Source organism: Symphalangus syndactylus, chromosome 16, assembly GCF_028878055.3.
Source record: "Symphalangus syndactylus isolate Jambi chromosome 16, NHGRI_mSymSyn1-v2.1_pri, whole genome shotgun sequence".
NCBI classification, from domain to species: Eukaryota; Metazoa; Chordata; class Mammalia; order Primates; family Hylobatidae; genus Symphalangus; species Symphalangus syndactylus.
Genome location: NC_072438.2, coordinates 28533932 through 28549771, shown reverse-complemented (window position 1 = coordinate 28549771; position 15840 = coordinate 28533932). Strand labels below are relative to the sequence as shown.

At 38.8% G+C, this 15840-nt stretch overlaps 1 protein-coding gene across 7 annotated transcripts in view; it reads left to right on the top strand.

Moving 5' to 3' along the window:
- Positions 1 to 15840, top strand: part of KCNIP4 (potassium voltage-gated channel interacting protein 4) — a 1214216-nt gene that overhangs the window by 1170670 nt on the left and 27706 nt on the right. For all 7 annotated transcript variants that reach the window (XM_063619454.1, XM_055246095.2, XM_063619452.1 and 4 more), the window contains one exon: positions 13560 to 13629. In XM_063619454.1, coding sequence (XP_063475524.1) covers positions 13560 to 13629 — 70 coding nt within the window. The remainder of the gene's footprint in view (positions 1 to 13559; positions 13630 to 15840) is intronic.

Genomic DNA, 15840 nt, shown 5'->3' with positions numbered 1-15840 from the left:
AGCAATGGAAGATGAAATGAATGAAATGAAGCGAGAAGACAAGTTTAGAGAAAAAAGAATAAGAAACGAACAAAACCTCCAAGAAATATGGGACTATGTGAAGAGACAAAATCTACGTCTGATTGGTGTACCTGAAAGTGACGGGGAGAATGGAACCAAGTTGGAAAACACTCTGCAGGATATCATCCAGGAGAACTTCTCCAATATAGCAAGGCAGGCCAACATTCAGATTCAGGAAATACAGAGAACGCCACAAAGATACTCCTCGAGAAGAGCAACTCCAAGACACATAATTGTCAGACTCACCAAAGTTGAAATGAAGGAAAAAATGTTAAGGGTGGCCAGAGAGAAAGGTCGGGTTACCCACAAAGGGAAGCCCATCAGACTAACAGCGGATCTCTTGGCAGAAACTCTACAAGCCAGAAGAGAGTGGGGGCCGATATTCAGCATTCTTAAAGAAAAGAATATTCAACCCAGAATCTCATATCCAGCCAAACTAAGCTTCATAATTGAAGGAGAAATAAAATACTTTACAGACAAGCAAATGCTGAGTGATGTTGTCACCACCAGGCCTGCCCTAAAAGAGCTCCTGAAGGAAGCACTAAACATGGAAAGGAACAACTGGTACCAGCCACTGCAAAAACATGCCAAATTGTAAAGACCATCGAGGCTAGGAAGAAACTGCATCAACTAACAAGCAAAATAACCAACTAACAACATAATGACAGGATCAAATTCACACATAACAATGTTAACTTTAAATGTAAATGGGCTAAATGCTCCAATTAAAAGACATACACTGGCAAATTGGATAAGGAGTCAAGACCCATCAGTGTGTTGTATTCAGGAAACCCATCTCACGTGCAGAGACACACATAGACTCAAAATAAAGGGATGGAGGAAGATCTACCAAGCAAACGGAAAACAAAAAAAAGGCAGAAGTTGCAATCCTAGTCTCTGATAAAAAAGACTTTAAACCAACAAACATCAAAAGAGACAAAGAAGGTCATTACATAATGGTAAAGGGATCAATTCAACAAGAAGAGCTAACTATCCTAAATATATATGCACCCAACACAGGAGCACCCAGATTCATAAAGCAATTCCTTAGAGATCTACAAAGAGATTTAGACTCCCACACAATAATAATGGGAGACTTTAACAACCCACTGTCAACATTAGACAGATCAATGAGACAGAAAGTTAACAAGGATACCCAGGAATTGAACTCAGCTCTGCACCGAGTGGACCTAATAGACATCTACAGAACTCTCCACCCCAAATCAACAGAATATACATTTTTTTCAGCACCACACCACACCTATTCCAAAATTGAACACATAGTTGGAAGTAAAGCTCTCCTCAGCAAATGTAAAAGAACAGAAATTGTAACAAACTGTCTCTCAGACCACAGTGCAATCAAACTAGAACTCAGGATCAAGAAACTCACTCAAAACCGCTCAACTACATGGAAACTGAACAGCCTGCTCCTGAATGACTGCTGGGTACATAACGAAATGAAGGCAGAAATAAAGATGTTCTTTGAAACCAAGGAGAACAAAGACACAACATACCAGAATCTCTGGGACACATTCAAAGCAGTGTGTAGAGGGAAATTTATAGCACTAAATGCCCACAAGAGAAAGCAGGAAAGATCCAAAATTGACACCCTAACATCACAATTAAAAGAACTAGAAAAGCAAGAGCAAACACATGCAAAAGCTAGCAGAAAGCAAGAAATAACTAAAATCAGAGCAGAACTGAAGGAAATAGAGACACAAAAAACCCTTCAAAAAATTAATGAATCCAGGAGCTGGTTTTTTGAAAACATCAACAAAATTGATAGGCCACTAGCAAAACTAATAAAGAAGAAAAGAGAGAAGTAGAATTCTTTACTTGGTATTTTTTTTTGGTCAATATCATTAGGCTGATATCATGCCAACTTGAAAGTGATCTAATCAATTAGTAAAATCTAAAAAGATTTATTTCTGCTCTGGATATGGGCAGACATGCTCTAGATGGGGAACACTCAGCATATGGGATACTGTTCTTAGCACTCGTACAAAATATTGAATTTTGGCCTCACAGCTAGTCTTTACACTGCTGAGTCTAAAGCCTTGACAGAATATAGTCCTTTCAAATCGCATTAAACTATGGCAGGTGCCAAGAAATATAGTTGCGAGTTGTGGTGGATACATTTGTGCATATAATTGTAGAAAAAAGACTGTTGTTAAACAAAAACTGCTATGAAAACCAAAATGAACTGATGTTCAGAAGAAGCAGGCTGCGGTAGGTATTAACAGATATCTAAAGGCAGCCACTCAAGATCCCTGTCTCTTGGTTATTCAATCAAATACTAATCAGGGTACTACTGTGATGAGATTTTGCAGATATAATTAAAGTCTCAGCGCAGTTGACCTTAAGATACAGAGATGATCTTTGTGGGCTTGATCTAATCACAGGAGTCCTTTACCAAAGGGGAAGTCAGAGAGAATCAGAGTGTGAGAAGGACTCAACAGGCCTTTGCTTTGCTAGTTTGAAGATGGAATGAAGCTGACAGAGAAGCCCCCAGTAAACAGCCACAAGGTTACAGGGATCTGGGTCCTACAACCACAGAAGCTGAATTCTACCAACAACCTCAGTGAGCTTGGAAGAGGACTGCAAGGCCCAGATGAGAACCACAGCAAGTTTAAGTGGGAGACTGAGCAGAGAACACAGCTAAGCCATGTCAGACTCTTTTATCCCACCAAACTGTGAGATGATAAATTTGTGTTGTTTAAAGTTACTAAGTTTATGGTAACTTTTTATGCAACAATAGAAAACTGATACATAGGCTTTCTCCCAGGGCACCATTGTCTTTTTTTTTCCACTAAATGGTTCTGGGTGCCTATAGAATTTAACTACATTATAATTTTTTAAAAGACCCTGACAAAATGGACACTGTCTTCCGGATAAAGCTGGGAAAATCCTTTTAAAAGTCTCCCTAAATCAAACAATTTTACATGCACTCCACTAAAGATTCAGGGGTTGGGCCCAATCCCAGGAAGCCTTTTCCTACAAAATTTGGAAAATGTCTTTTTGCAGAACCAACTTAACTTACTTGAAGAGATAATAGTAAAAATAAGTAAAATTTGTAGAATGTTTAGTATTATGCTAGAATCTTTATATACATAATGCCAATTTGTTCTCATTTCTTTACTATAAGATGCTATTGTTTCCTGCATTTTTAAAGACTAAGACTCAAAGCAGAACTTTTCAATTATTTCTTCGTTAGTAGTAGAGCTGAAACTTGAGCCAGTTTTTTTTTTTTTTTTTTTTTGGCTGTAAATCTCATATAATTTCCTTCTTCCATACGGTTAGAGGGCAGAACTAGAAGGGGAGAGAACCTTTGCCTAGCACCTTGGATTTCTGCTTCATCCTGGGTGACCCTGAGAACTCGTGGGGCTCAGAATGTGCCCACATCCTTGCAGCTGAATTGAATCTTGGTCACCCAGCTCTCATTCCTTTTCCAAGGATAGTATCTAGGTCAGCCCTTTCCCACCACTGGCTGTTTCTTTTTTTAATCTGCAATTCATATTTAACCACTTTGACCCCAGAAGTGTGTTCAGGAAATGGAAGAGGTAGTTAATGCGGATTTTAGAAACAAGAAAATACCCAACGTGTTGAGTATATTCAGTTTTTAAAATTGGTTGCGTTTCTTTCATCCATTGTCTATTTTAATTTGCATTTCTTTTGCTTACCTGTGATGTTAGTATTACTTACCTGTTATATCAGATGAGAACATTTAGACTAAGAAGGAATAAATGAGTTGCTAGGAGTTCAAACACCTGGGCATATTAGAACAGAAATTTATAGCCAGCTCTAGTTCTTAATGATCAGCTTTTCTGCTTTGAAAACTGAAAGGTTAATCCTATAATTTTTAAATGAGCTTTTTAGAGTCCAATTTTTGACTATGTTAAGCTTTTTATGTTGAAATAAGAAGTGTTTTTTCTTGATCCTAGCCATCTCCCCTTAATTTCTGCCATCATAGTTATTGTGGGCAATCATGGGGATATCAGAACCCCCATGACAATCTCGGTCTTGGTCTTAGGAGTTCTAAAAATTTAGGCCCAAGTTTTGAAGGACATTATCAGAGCAAACTCATTTTCTAATTTATTAAAAGCTAATAACTGACTGAAGATGTATTCATTCAGCATAAATAGTTTTAGTATTCCCTATTCTAAACATCGTAAAGGTTAGTCCCTGCCCTGTATTTACTAACTCTAAAGAGAGCAGAGAAGTCCACAGAATCTGGTGATATCAGCAAAACAGGTTGTAGGATTGTGTCATTTAAATTTAGAAAATTCTCCTACAATTATAGAATGCCAGAGAATCTCTGAATTGTCATACTACATGCTAAATACTACTTTAACTGATAGACCAAGCAGACTACCTTGTATCTTCTCCTTAGCACCAGAGGTAGATGTGAGAGTTGGTGAAATATACAGATGCTTAAGAAATGTGGCATTACAGGTATCATGAAAGGATCCCCAAATAACTATTTCACAAGCACTTTTAGTTTTGTTTTTTCCTATGAAATGTCTTACTATAATTCTTTTTTTAATCCTGAAGAAGTCTCTAAATGTTTAATAACAATTCTGATCCTGAGGAGAAGACACATATCAGAACAGAATGATTTAGGGGAAGAGAAGATTTCAGCTAATAGAGTGGGCAAAGATTATTGGAGTGGACAAGATTATAATTATATGATGTTATTATACATGTGATTTGCATACCACTGCAGCTATTTCTCATGCATTTCAACAGAGCTCTGAAAACCTTCCAGGGAATGCTGAAAGGTTTCCTTATGAGGTGAAAGTATAAGAACTCTTGAAGCACTCACAAAATACGTTTCTTAGCAATTTCCTATGCATACATGGATCTTTCTCCAAAGCACCCTTCCCAACACTTTCCATGATGATTTCAAACATACTCATGTAAGCATCGCTGGGGAAAACTTTCATTTAAATTAATAAATAAGAAGCTCCTGGGTTTCTACTGACATTTATTTCCATGATGGTGGCCTTTATTCTCCTCTGCTATCATTTACAACTACAATATTCCTTTCTTTTAGGGTAAATTCTGGTGATAGTAGATAGAGTGATTCAACTTATAATGCTAGAATAGAAGGCATAATTCATATATGCTTCATAAGCTAATTGCATTCCAGACCTGTGTTATTCTAGATTCAGCCATGTTGATAAATATGATTTATCCTTGGTCTACCGGCATTGATGTTACAGTCAATCATTGCGTGATGGAGTTCTGCTTACCAAATCCTAAACTATTACCATGGTACTAACAGCTAATATTAAATGACCAAATATGATGTGTAAGGTAGAGGGCTAGGATAATAGCATAATATGCGTATCTTATTCATTCTCATAGCAGCTCTCTGAGGTCAATGTCTGTCCCCATTTCACAGAGGAGAGCAATGAGACTTAGATTAAACAGTTTGCCTGAAGCTACACAGCTCCCAAGTGGCAGAGTAGGGGTTCAACCCAGGCCTTCTATTTAACTCCAGAGCCTAAGAATATAAGCACTGCACTAGATTCCTCTAAATACTACCTGACAAAAAAATACCAGCTATTGTGTGGACATGAAGACATTTGCAGTATCAAAGCTTAGTCCTAGACCTCAGGAAACCTAGACATGAGGTCAGGCTCAGCAGCCCCCTATGTGTCTATGGTCAGTTCCTGTAACCTCCTTAACCTCTATCCCCCCACCTTCAAAATGAGGCCATTGAATTGAACTGTCTCTAAAGTTGCTTTATTTTTGTTTGTTTGCTTGTTTGTTTTTTGAGACGGAGTTTTACTCTGTCACCCAGGCTGGAGTGTAGTGGCATGATCTCAGCTCACTGCAACCTCCGCCTCCCAGATTCAAGTGATTCTCCTGCTCAGCCTGCTGAGAAGCTCGGATTATAGGCATGTGCCACCATGCCCGGCTAATTTTTGTATTTTTAGTAGAGACAGGGTTTCACCATGTTGTCCAAGCTGGTCTCGAACCCCTGATTTCAGGTGATCCACCCACCTTGGCCTCCCAAAGTACTAGGATTACAGGCATGAGCCACCATGCCTGGCCTCTAAGTTTGCTTTAAACCCTCAAGTTTCCTGATTCTGTGATCTGTAGGTTAGATCTGCTATTTTCTAATTATGGGAATGCAGAGGCCCCTCTCTAAGACAGTTCATTCATTTGTAAAATGGAGTTAATACTAACATCTTTCTATTCCCATGAGATAATCCATGTAAAACATTTAATGCAAGGGTTGGAACATAGAAAGTGCTCATGTGTATTAGCTTATCATCATCAGTATCATCATTATCATCACAATAATTATAAAATATCAATACTAATCAAGTATTACTTTATGCTGATTATTACAATAGTAATAATGCCCTATTAGAATTGATATTAGTACTAGCATAGTATTCATTGCATATCTACAACTTGTCTTGACCCTCACATGCATCCCCACATGGCCTGAGAGGACTGAAAGGGCTCATCAGGGAACGCAGCAGTAAGGCCCCAAAAGGCGACTGTTTCTTCACCAACTGACAAATCTATGGCAGTTATATTGCAAAGAAAACCTTATTCCACATTTATTGTGTTGTGATCATATCACAGCGAAGGGTTTCAGAGGCAGTAAAAGAAATGCAACAGTCATCATAGATGAGTATACCAGCCAGCAGAACCAGGGACCTCCAGCTCCTAAATGCTGGATGGAGCAGATTTGACTGGTCCTAAAAACCAGAACATTTTCCTCAGCCCATTACTGTCTAGCCATTTACAGTAACAGTAAAGAGTATGTGGCAAGCAGGAAGGTCGGGAGGTTCTTGTTGCACTAAAACCAAAGATTTCTAAAAAGAAAAAAATTATTTTCCTCAAATCTCTCAAGCTACAATGCACAATAAATTTTAATCGGTGCTCCCAATTTCTATTGAAATGGCTTCCCTTTGCACATGCCACTCTCCAACGCAGCTGTGATGGGTGCCTCTGGGTACAAGCACACCTTGTACATCTTCCCAAAAGAAGGATTTCCACAGATGAGTCTCCAGGAGACTATGTTTTCAGTCCTAATAGAAGAAAAAGTAATAATCCAGAAGGCAAGATAGCATTGCAATTCATGGAGTCAGAGCTATGAGTTTGATTCCACTAAATGTTATATTCCACAAGAGCAAAAAAGAAATGGAATTTTAAAAACTCATTCCTGTATCCTCAGTGCCCAGAATAGTAAAACGCATATGAACTATTTGCTGACACTTAGAAGGCTTTAAATAACTACTTATTGAATAAATGAGCAAAAAGATGTCTCTGTCAAAACCTGTGTGACTCAAACAAATGACTTCATCTCTCCAAGCTCATTGTCCTCATGTCTAAATAATACCCACCTTTCAGGGTTGATGAAAATGTTAAAAGTAATGGTCTGCATAAGAAAGAATGGAGTTGTTTATTTTATATTCAATAAACCATTGTGATTGTGGTGATGTGGTCTGGCTGACTGCCATCACAGCAACCCTGTCTGCGTGAAAAACAGGCAAATTGCTTTATCCCTTGGAGGGACCTGTCCAAATGCCTCAATGTCCACTGGTAATTTTCAGAATGACGATTGGATTCACAAGGGAAGCAAATTATTGCTGTTTGTTCATGGGGTTGTGTGTGTGTGTCCAGTTCCCATGTGATTCTGGTCAGTAGCTCCTCTTGGTGTGAGACTTTCTCATAAAGTTGCACTGGCAGCACAAATGGATGCAGCGTTTCTGGAAAGCACCATGACTGTGCATAGGAAGAGCTTTCAATGGTTTAAACTGGTTGGTCTTATGATTCTCCTTCTGTGATTAGTCATAAAGAAGGAACCACAGGTGCAGTCACAGATGGATGCATAGAATATTAATTACATCATTATTCCTATGTAGTGCAAAAATGCCAAAATTGCCTCAATATGCAACAGTATGGTAAGTTCAGTGGATGCATTATTATGCAGTCATTAAAAATCATGGTGTGAAAAATGTTCAGGGTATTTCCTAAAGTTAAAGAACACAAAATACTATAATTTCGTCTTATTAAAACTTTATTTCTACAGTATATATGCTTAGATAAATGACCAATATACTCTTACAGTAGTCAGATTATGGGTGATTTTCATTTTCTTTACTTTTTTTCTATAGAGGGCGTATTTTCATGGAATAATCGTCTGCTAATAATCAGACAAAATTTCATTAGAAAATAGAATACAGAACCATAAGGGTTAATAGGGTGAGCTTACAGCAAATTCTCAGAAGGTGGACGAGTGAGGCATTTCTCACTTTCCCTAAACCCGGGAACCCTACTGCTTCTTGGATCCTTAGAAAAATCTAATGAAAAAATTCATGCTCAGATATTTAAGCTTCATTGTACTTATTTACTTGAAGCAAGTAAACAGTCTTTAAAAATGACATCTGGGAAATGGAGACAATTTATACTGCTAAATGACTTAATAATCTTCATGTTACAACATCAGTGGGAGGCTGGGCTCACACCTGTAATCCCAGCACTTTGGGAGGCCAAGGCAGGATTGCTTGTGGCAGGGAGTTCAAATCCAGCCTGGGCAACATAGTGAGATCCCATCTTTACAAAAATAAAAAATAAAAATCAATAAATAAAGCATCAGTGGGAGAACTGTTTCACAACACAGACACTTGGAGTATCTTTCAAACATGTCGCAGGGATAGATATTCCAAACTCTTTGCCAAATCTGCATTCTTGTCTTCTTCCTGGCCATACCAGACTTCTTATTTTATTTGGGGTAGACACATTAAGTGATCTCTAACAACAAAAAAATGAGAATAGAAATGATGTATACCACTTTAAGACCTGGCCTATAAAAAGCTTCCATGTTCTCTCTTCAGCGTTCTTTTCCTCCTTCTGGATGAGACAGTCATAGAGACTGCTGGAGCCATATGTTAAAGTCACCAAATCTTCATTAGCCTGTCCCTAGAAGAACCATCAATTGATCTGTACACTCACCCAAGATTGTTATGTGAATAAGAAATATACTACATGGTTTTTAAATGTGTTATACAGGTTGAATATCCCTCATCCAAAAAAGCAAAATACTGTAAAATCCAAAACTTTTTGAGGGACAAAATGGCATTCAAAATAAATGCTCATTGGATCATTTCAGATTTTCAGGTTAGGTATGTTCAACTGGTGATATGGTTATGCTTTGTGCCCCACCCAAATCTCATCTTGAATTGTAATCCCCATAATCCCCATGTGTCAAGGGAGAGACCAGGTGGAGGTAATTGAATCATGGAGGCAGTTTCCCCCATGCTGTTCTCGTGATAGTGAGTGAGTTCTCACGAGGTCTGATGGTTTTATAAGGGCTCCTCCCTTTCACTCAGCACTTCTCCTTCTTGCTGCCTTGTGAAGAAGGTGCCTTCCTTTTCCTTTGCCTTCCATCATGATTGTAAGTTTCCTGAGGCCTCCCCAGGGATGCTGACTTGTGAGTCAATTAACCTCTTTCCTTTATAAATTACCCAGACTCGGGCAGTTCTTTATAGCAGTGTGAAAATGAACTAACACAACTGCTGAGTGTCATGTGAATATTCCAAATCCCAAAAAATCTAAAATCCAAGACACTTCTGTTCCCAAGCATTTTGAGTAAGGGATATTTGAGGGCCTAATTGTTACAGCAGCAAGAGTTACAGCAGCCTAATTGTTGCAGCAGCACATTGTTTATGGTTTACACTTTGCTGTACGTGCAGCCTGGCCAAATTCATTCTTGATGGAGAAGTAGAGAGACCACTTTTATGGAGAGATCACTACACAAAAGAGGTGAAGAAAAAGTTAGAGAATGTATACCATCTTGTAAATCACTAGCATCCTTTTCTCACCTGAAGGTTAAAAAAATGCACCAGTTTCAATATAAAATCTCTGGGAATAAATAAAAGATCATCATTCTTGGATTTGATTTTTTAATATTTTATCTAGTTTTTGGTCTTTGCTATGGTCTGAATGTTTGTGTCCCTTCAGAACTCATATGTTGAAATCCTAACCCCCAATGTGATGGTATTAGGAGGTGGGGCCTTTGGGAGATGATTAGATCATGTGGACAGACACTTCATGAATGAGATGAGTGTCCTTTTATAAAAGACCCCACAGAGCTAGCTCGCCCCTTCCACCATGTGGGGACACAGCTAGAAGGTGCCATCTATGAACCAGGAATGTGGCCTCATCAAGCACTGAATCTGCTGACCCTGTGGTCTTAGACTTCCTAGCCTCCAGTACTATGAGAAATAAGTTTCTATTGTTTATAAGCTGCCTGGTCTATGACATTTTGTTAAAGGAGCCTGAACAAAGACAGTCTTTATTTTTCTAGTTGCATAGAGGTTCCATGATGGTAAGACCTTTGACTTGTTTATTGTAGCAGTCCCAGTTCCTAGAAGACTCCTGGAATAATAGGCATACAATATGTGTTTGTAGAGATGTAAACTAATGTAATGAATATAAGGTGGATAAAAACAAATTTATCTGGTGAGAATTTCCACCCTGAAACTTGGCCAGCAGTTTTCATTTGGCAGAGAAAAGATTTCCTCTGACAGAGATATGTAATTAAACATAAAACACATGCATATCAGATAGTCAATTTACAATTTCATTTCACATTATATCTATCAAATGCATCTAGAGACTGAAGGCAGCTAACAAATTCGTTGATGCAGAGGTCCCTTTGCTTACAGTCCCTCTTCCTTTATCGGCATCAACTTTAACTCCCAGGCAGCTTTCCAGCTCTAACTTTGCACAAGATTGCCACCTGATGGCAGAGAGCCAGGTATTTACTCTCTCTTTACTATCCCAAGCAAATGGCTTAGCATTAAATAGCCAATAAATCACAATTTCCATGTGTAAGAAGGTCCAACTGCAATGTGTGTAGTCTTAAAATGGGTCCATTGGTGCCAGCTAGATAGTCAAAATGTTTGAGAGATTGGCTGTATACATACCACCTTCTTTCCTTTTTGGAGTTGTAGCTATTGGTTGTTAATTCATTTATGTATTAGGGTCCTTCAGAGAAATGGAACTAATAGGATGTGTGAGTATAAGGAGATTTATTAAGATATTGGCTCACATTTTGTGGAGCCTTGGCCAGCTTGATATCTAATGGAGGGGTCTGGCAAGCTGGAGCCTCAGAAAACAGTTACAGTTCAAGTCCAAAGGCAGGGTGTTGGTCAACAAGGGAAGCCAATATTACAGATGATGTCTGAAGAACACTCTTTCTCTGGGAAGGTCCGTCTGTGTTCTGTTCAGGCCTTAAACTGATTCAGTGCGGCCCCCTCACATTATGGAGGGCAATCTGCTTTACTTAAAGTCTACCAGCTTAAATGTATTGAAAGTAATAGCAAAAGCCGAAATTGCTTTTGCATCAATGTAATAAATCTCAAAAACACCCTTACAGAACTATCCAGAATAATGCTTGACCAAACACTTGGACACTATGGCCCAGACAAGTTAAACACATAAAATCAACCATCACAGTTCACTTGCTTGCTTGCTTGCTCATTTGTTTTTGGTTGTTTTTTTCTTTACTCCAATTCTCTTAGGTCCTTGAGGTCATCATTATTTCCACAGGGGTCATCTAATACGAAATCTTGTCGTGACCTGGAGAGTCCCAAGCCCACATTCCAGCTTCCCCACTGGCTTAGTGTGTAACAAAGTGCTTTGCCATTCAACACTTCCAGTTCTGCCTCTGTGAATGGAGCTATTTTGCCTACCTAAGCTCATTATCATTAACAAATGGGATAAAAACATATTGAGAAGCTCCGTAAACACAAATTCACATTGAAACTGTTAGTTAACATTGTTTATGTATCAAAGGTCCTACCTTTCAAAACAACAAATAAGAAAATAGAAAATTCTGCAGGTGAAGCACATTACAGTTGAGTAACTTATTCATTGGAATAAAGAAAGACCAAATTAAGAAAGTAAGTTTATTAGTGAGGGAACAATGATTTTAAGGGCTAAGTGACGTTTTAAATACTACCATAGGTGATTGATAAAGATGCTGGAAACAGTACTGAATTTAGAGTACACAGAATATTCATGTCTAAAGTCAGGCCTGTTGGGGAGTTAGCACACCATTCATCCTTCCCCAGTGAACTTAGTCCTGGGTGGACGTTAGGTGGTGTGGGAGTGCTGTGACAACTAGAGTCAGGGGAGCTCTGATCACATGGGACTGTTCATGAGAATCTACTAAAAGAGACTAAACAGAACTTACCACTTCTCCACTTACAATGTACAGTTGACTCTTGAACACCACTAGTTGGAAGTGTGTGGGTCCGCTTATATGTGGATTTTTGTCAATAAATATAGTCGCCCCTCTGAATTTGCAGCTTCAGCATCCACAGCCAAATGCAGATCAAAGATACAGGATAGGAAGGACCAACTTTTCTTATCTGCAGGTTCTGCAGTGCCAAGTGTGGGACTTGAGTGTGCGTGGATTTTGGTATCCGCGGTGGTCCTGGAAGCAATGCCCCATGGATAACAAGCGATCACCATACAGTTAGTATCTCACATGTGATTCAATTCTGGGCTATCATGTGATTGTCAGTCTCCACCACTCAGGGAGCCTCTATGCCTAACATTCTTAACCAGAATAGTTCTTATAACTCCAAAAAATGGAGAAATTTCCAGAGATTGGGGGACAATTTGCTTGCTCAAACCTTATATTCTGCACCAAGGCAGTCCCCTTCTGATACTTTAGATTTAAGTTTCTTTTCTTTTTCTTTTTTTTTTTTTTTTTAGCAAAAATGTCAAAACCACTCTCAGAGGGCTAGCCTTGCCCTATGGCCCCTCCAGGTCAGTTGTCCAACATGGGTGTAGTTCCCAAGATCAATGTCCATCGTTCTTTGATAAGTTGACCCAGGGACAAAGGTGGGGATCTATTAAGCCCAGGCCAGGCCGTTTTTTTGCAGACCCTCCTTTCCGGAAGTTCAAAAACATCATGGGGTTCTATCTCACCGAAGGTCACTTGTTACAAAACCGTGTCTCGGGTATGCCCAGACATCTTGTTAACAAGCATTAGTATCTATTCCTGGTTGAAGCTTCTTGAGCCACTGGAGATGCCAATAGAGTAATTTTGCCATTGAACCAAAAATTCTGTGGGTTCAGAAAACCTTGAGAGGACAAAACCAAGATTCACCAAAGACCATATTATAAACATCTTGCAACATGCTTGCTGTGTGAAAAATAATGCAATTTCCTTTTATTTGTAATAAATATACGTGTTCTTAAAAGCAGTACTGTGTTTTTGAATACATTACACCTACTTTGATACTCAATATGCAAAGATATTTACATCTATTTTTTTTCCTGTGAGAACTGGAACAAAGATAAGTTTATAGTGTGCTTTTATGCCGTTTGTAATAATAGATGAATGGTTAGTTTTCTTGGTGCAGCTTTGCATGGTAGACAGTTCTGTTTCAAAATGTGCAAAAAAATTCAGTTTTATGAACACTTTGCTCATATTGCTTCTCTGCCACTTTCCCTAGGAATGCCCCAGTGGTGTTGTTAATGAAGAAACCTTCAAAGAGATTTACTCGCAGTTCTTTCCACAGGGAGGTAAGTACAAATGTGGACTTGTTAACATACTATCAGAGTTACAATTATGCTTGCAGTGTTGAGTTTAGTTTAATTTTTCATAGCATGATGCTACATTTTTAATCGTTATGTAAAAGAATAGATGCACAGTATGCAAGTGCATATAATTTTTAATGTATCATAAAAGCCAGCGACTTAGTAATTATCAAATATCCAAGAGGCTGCTCTTTAGTTTAATACAACTACTACTGTGTGCCCAGTACTGTGGCTCTCAAATGCACAATGTTTTCTGACTATTACGAGGGTGCTCAAAAATGCCACAAAGCTCATTCACATGCATTGTAGGTCTCACTTGATTCTCCTAACTCTCAAAATTAGGACAAATGTGATTATCCTCAATTTGTAGATATGAAATCTGGGGATTGGAGAAGGTAAATGGTTTGCTCAGGGCCACATATTGACTCAGTGGCAGATCTGGGTTATAACCTAGATTTTCTGCAGCCTCCCCTTGTATATTTTCAGCTGTTCCTCTTTCTTTCAGTAACTCTTTACTGTGCTCCCTCATCTGAGAAAATTAAAACCATCCTAGATATTATTTTAATTGGAAAGAAAACACAAGGATAGCGTAATGATAATACATGCATATTAGAGATGAGTGAAAAGATATTCTTGACATTGGACCTTATAGTTTTTCTTTCAATCACCTAACAGATGCCCAACTTATATTTGTCCCACAGCCTATGGTGTGCCTAGCCATGCATGAGGTGCTGATCATGTAGAGGGAATTAAGAGCAATAGGATGTGATTTCTGCCCAAAAGAATGTTATAGCTAGTGTAGCAGATGGACAATGTCAACCTGTGATTATGGGAGTTAAAAAATAATATTCTGAGAGCACAGTGCTGGCATGATTAAATTAGCTGCAGGACAGAGAGGACATAAAAAGAGACTCTCCAGATGAGTTGAACCTGAGCTGAAGTTGTTGCCATTCAGAAAGCATCTAATATGTTCCTGTCCCTGGCATGCCTCACCATCCAACAACCCTACCTATAATCCTCATTTTTTTATAGATACACACGTGGAAACTAAGGTGCAGAGAGTTTGATCATTTCCAAAGTATATAGTCTTTCACTCTCCCATTATACCTTTCAGGAGAAGTTCATTTCTGAGTATGATGTCTTCCTGCTTTAAAAGGCTGTAGGGACATGACGTTTTAGACAAATGGGGTGTAAACAAAGGGTCAGAGCATAGAACTGAAGATGGGCATTTGCAGGAAATTGCCAGGATTTGGGTGTGACTAGGGTAGAGAGTGTACAATGGAGGGTGAAATGTCCTAGAGAGTCAAGGATGCCATATGAAGAAATGGGACTTTATCCTTGAGGTGATGCAAAGCCACTGATAAGTTTAAGTGGGATCTGTTACATTACAGTCAGATTTGTGTTTGGCATACATTTCACTGAGAGGTCAGTGGAAGATTAACTTGAGGTCAGCAGTACTGCAGGCAAGGAGACTAATTAGAGGATTACTACTGTAGGAGGCAAAACAATAAGGTCTTTAAACACGGATATGCATAGGAGAAATTGAGAAGTGGGGACAGATTACAGACATATTTAGATGACAAAAAATGGAAGAATTTAGTGATGAACTCTTTGTGGCATAAAGAGATGAAGAGAGGAGTTTGTGATACCTTCCAGGATTCCATCATGGAAACCAGGTGACTCTTTACAGGAGGAGTAGGGGGATAATGATTTCAGTTTTGGATAAATTACATCTGAGGTGCCTGTGGGGATTTAGACTCAACAAGAAGTTGGTACAAATCTGAGGCTTAGAGGACAAGTCAGAGAAATAAAGAGATTTGAGAATTATTAATCAAGAAGTAGTGGTTAAATCCATGATGTAGATGAGGTTACTGGGGGAATTATGAAAGGTGGCAAGGTCCATGAGGCCAGTATGAAACTCCAGAACACATGTCAAGAACCATAAGGAAAAGGGAACAACAAAGGAGACAGAGAATGAACAGTGTATGGAAATAAACACAAGAGAGATAGTTCAGAAATGAAATGATAAAGTCCAGTAAGGTAAGGATCAGAAGGTCTCTTTGGGATGTGGCAATATGGGAGTCATTGTTGGGCATGATCAGGACAGCCCAAGTGCCCTGGATGAAGTACTAGGGAGTGGAGCGCACAAGCAGAAGCCAAATTGCAGAAGGTGAAAAGGATGATGAGAAGAAAACA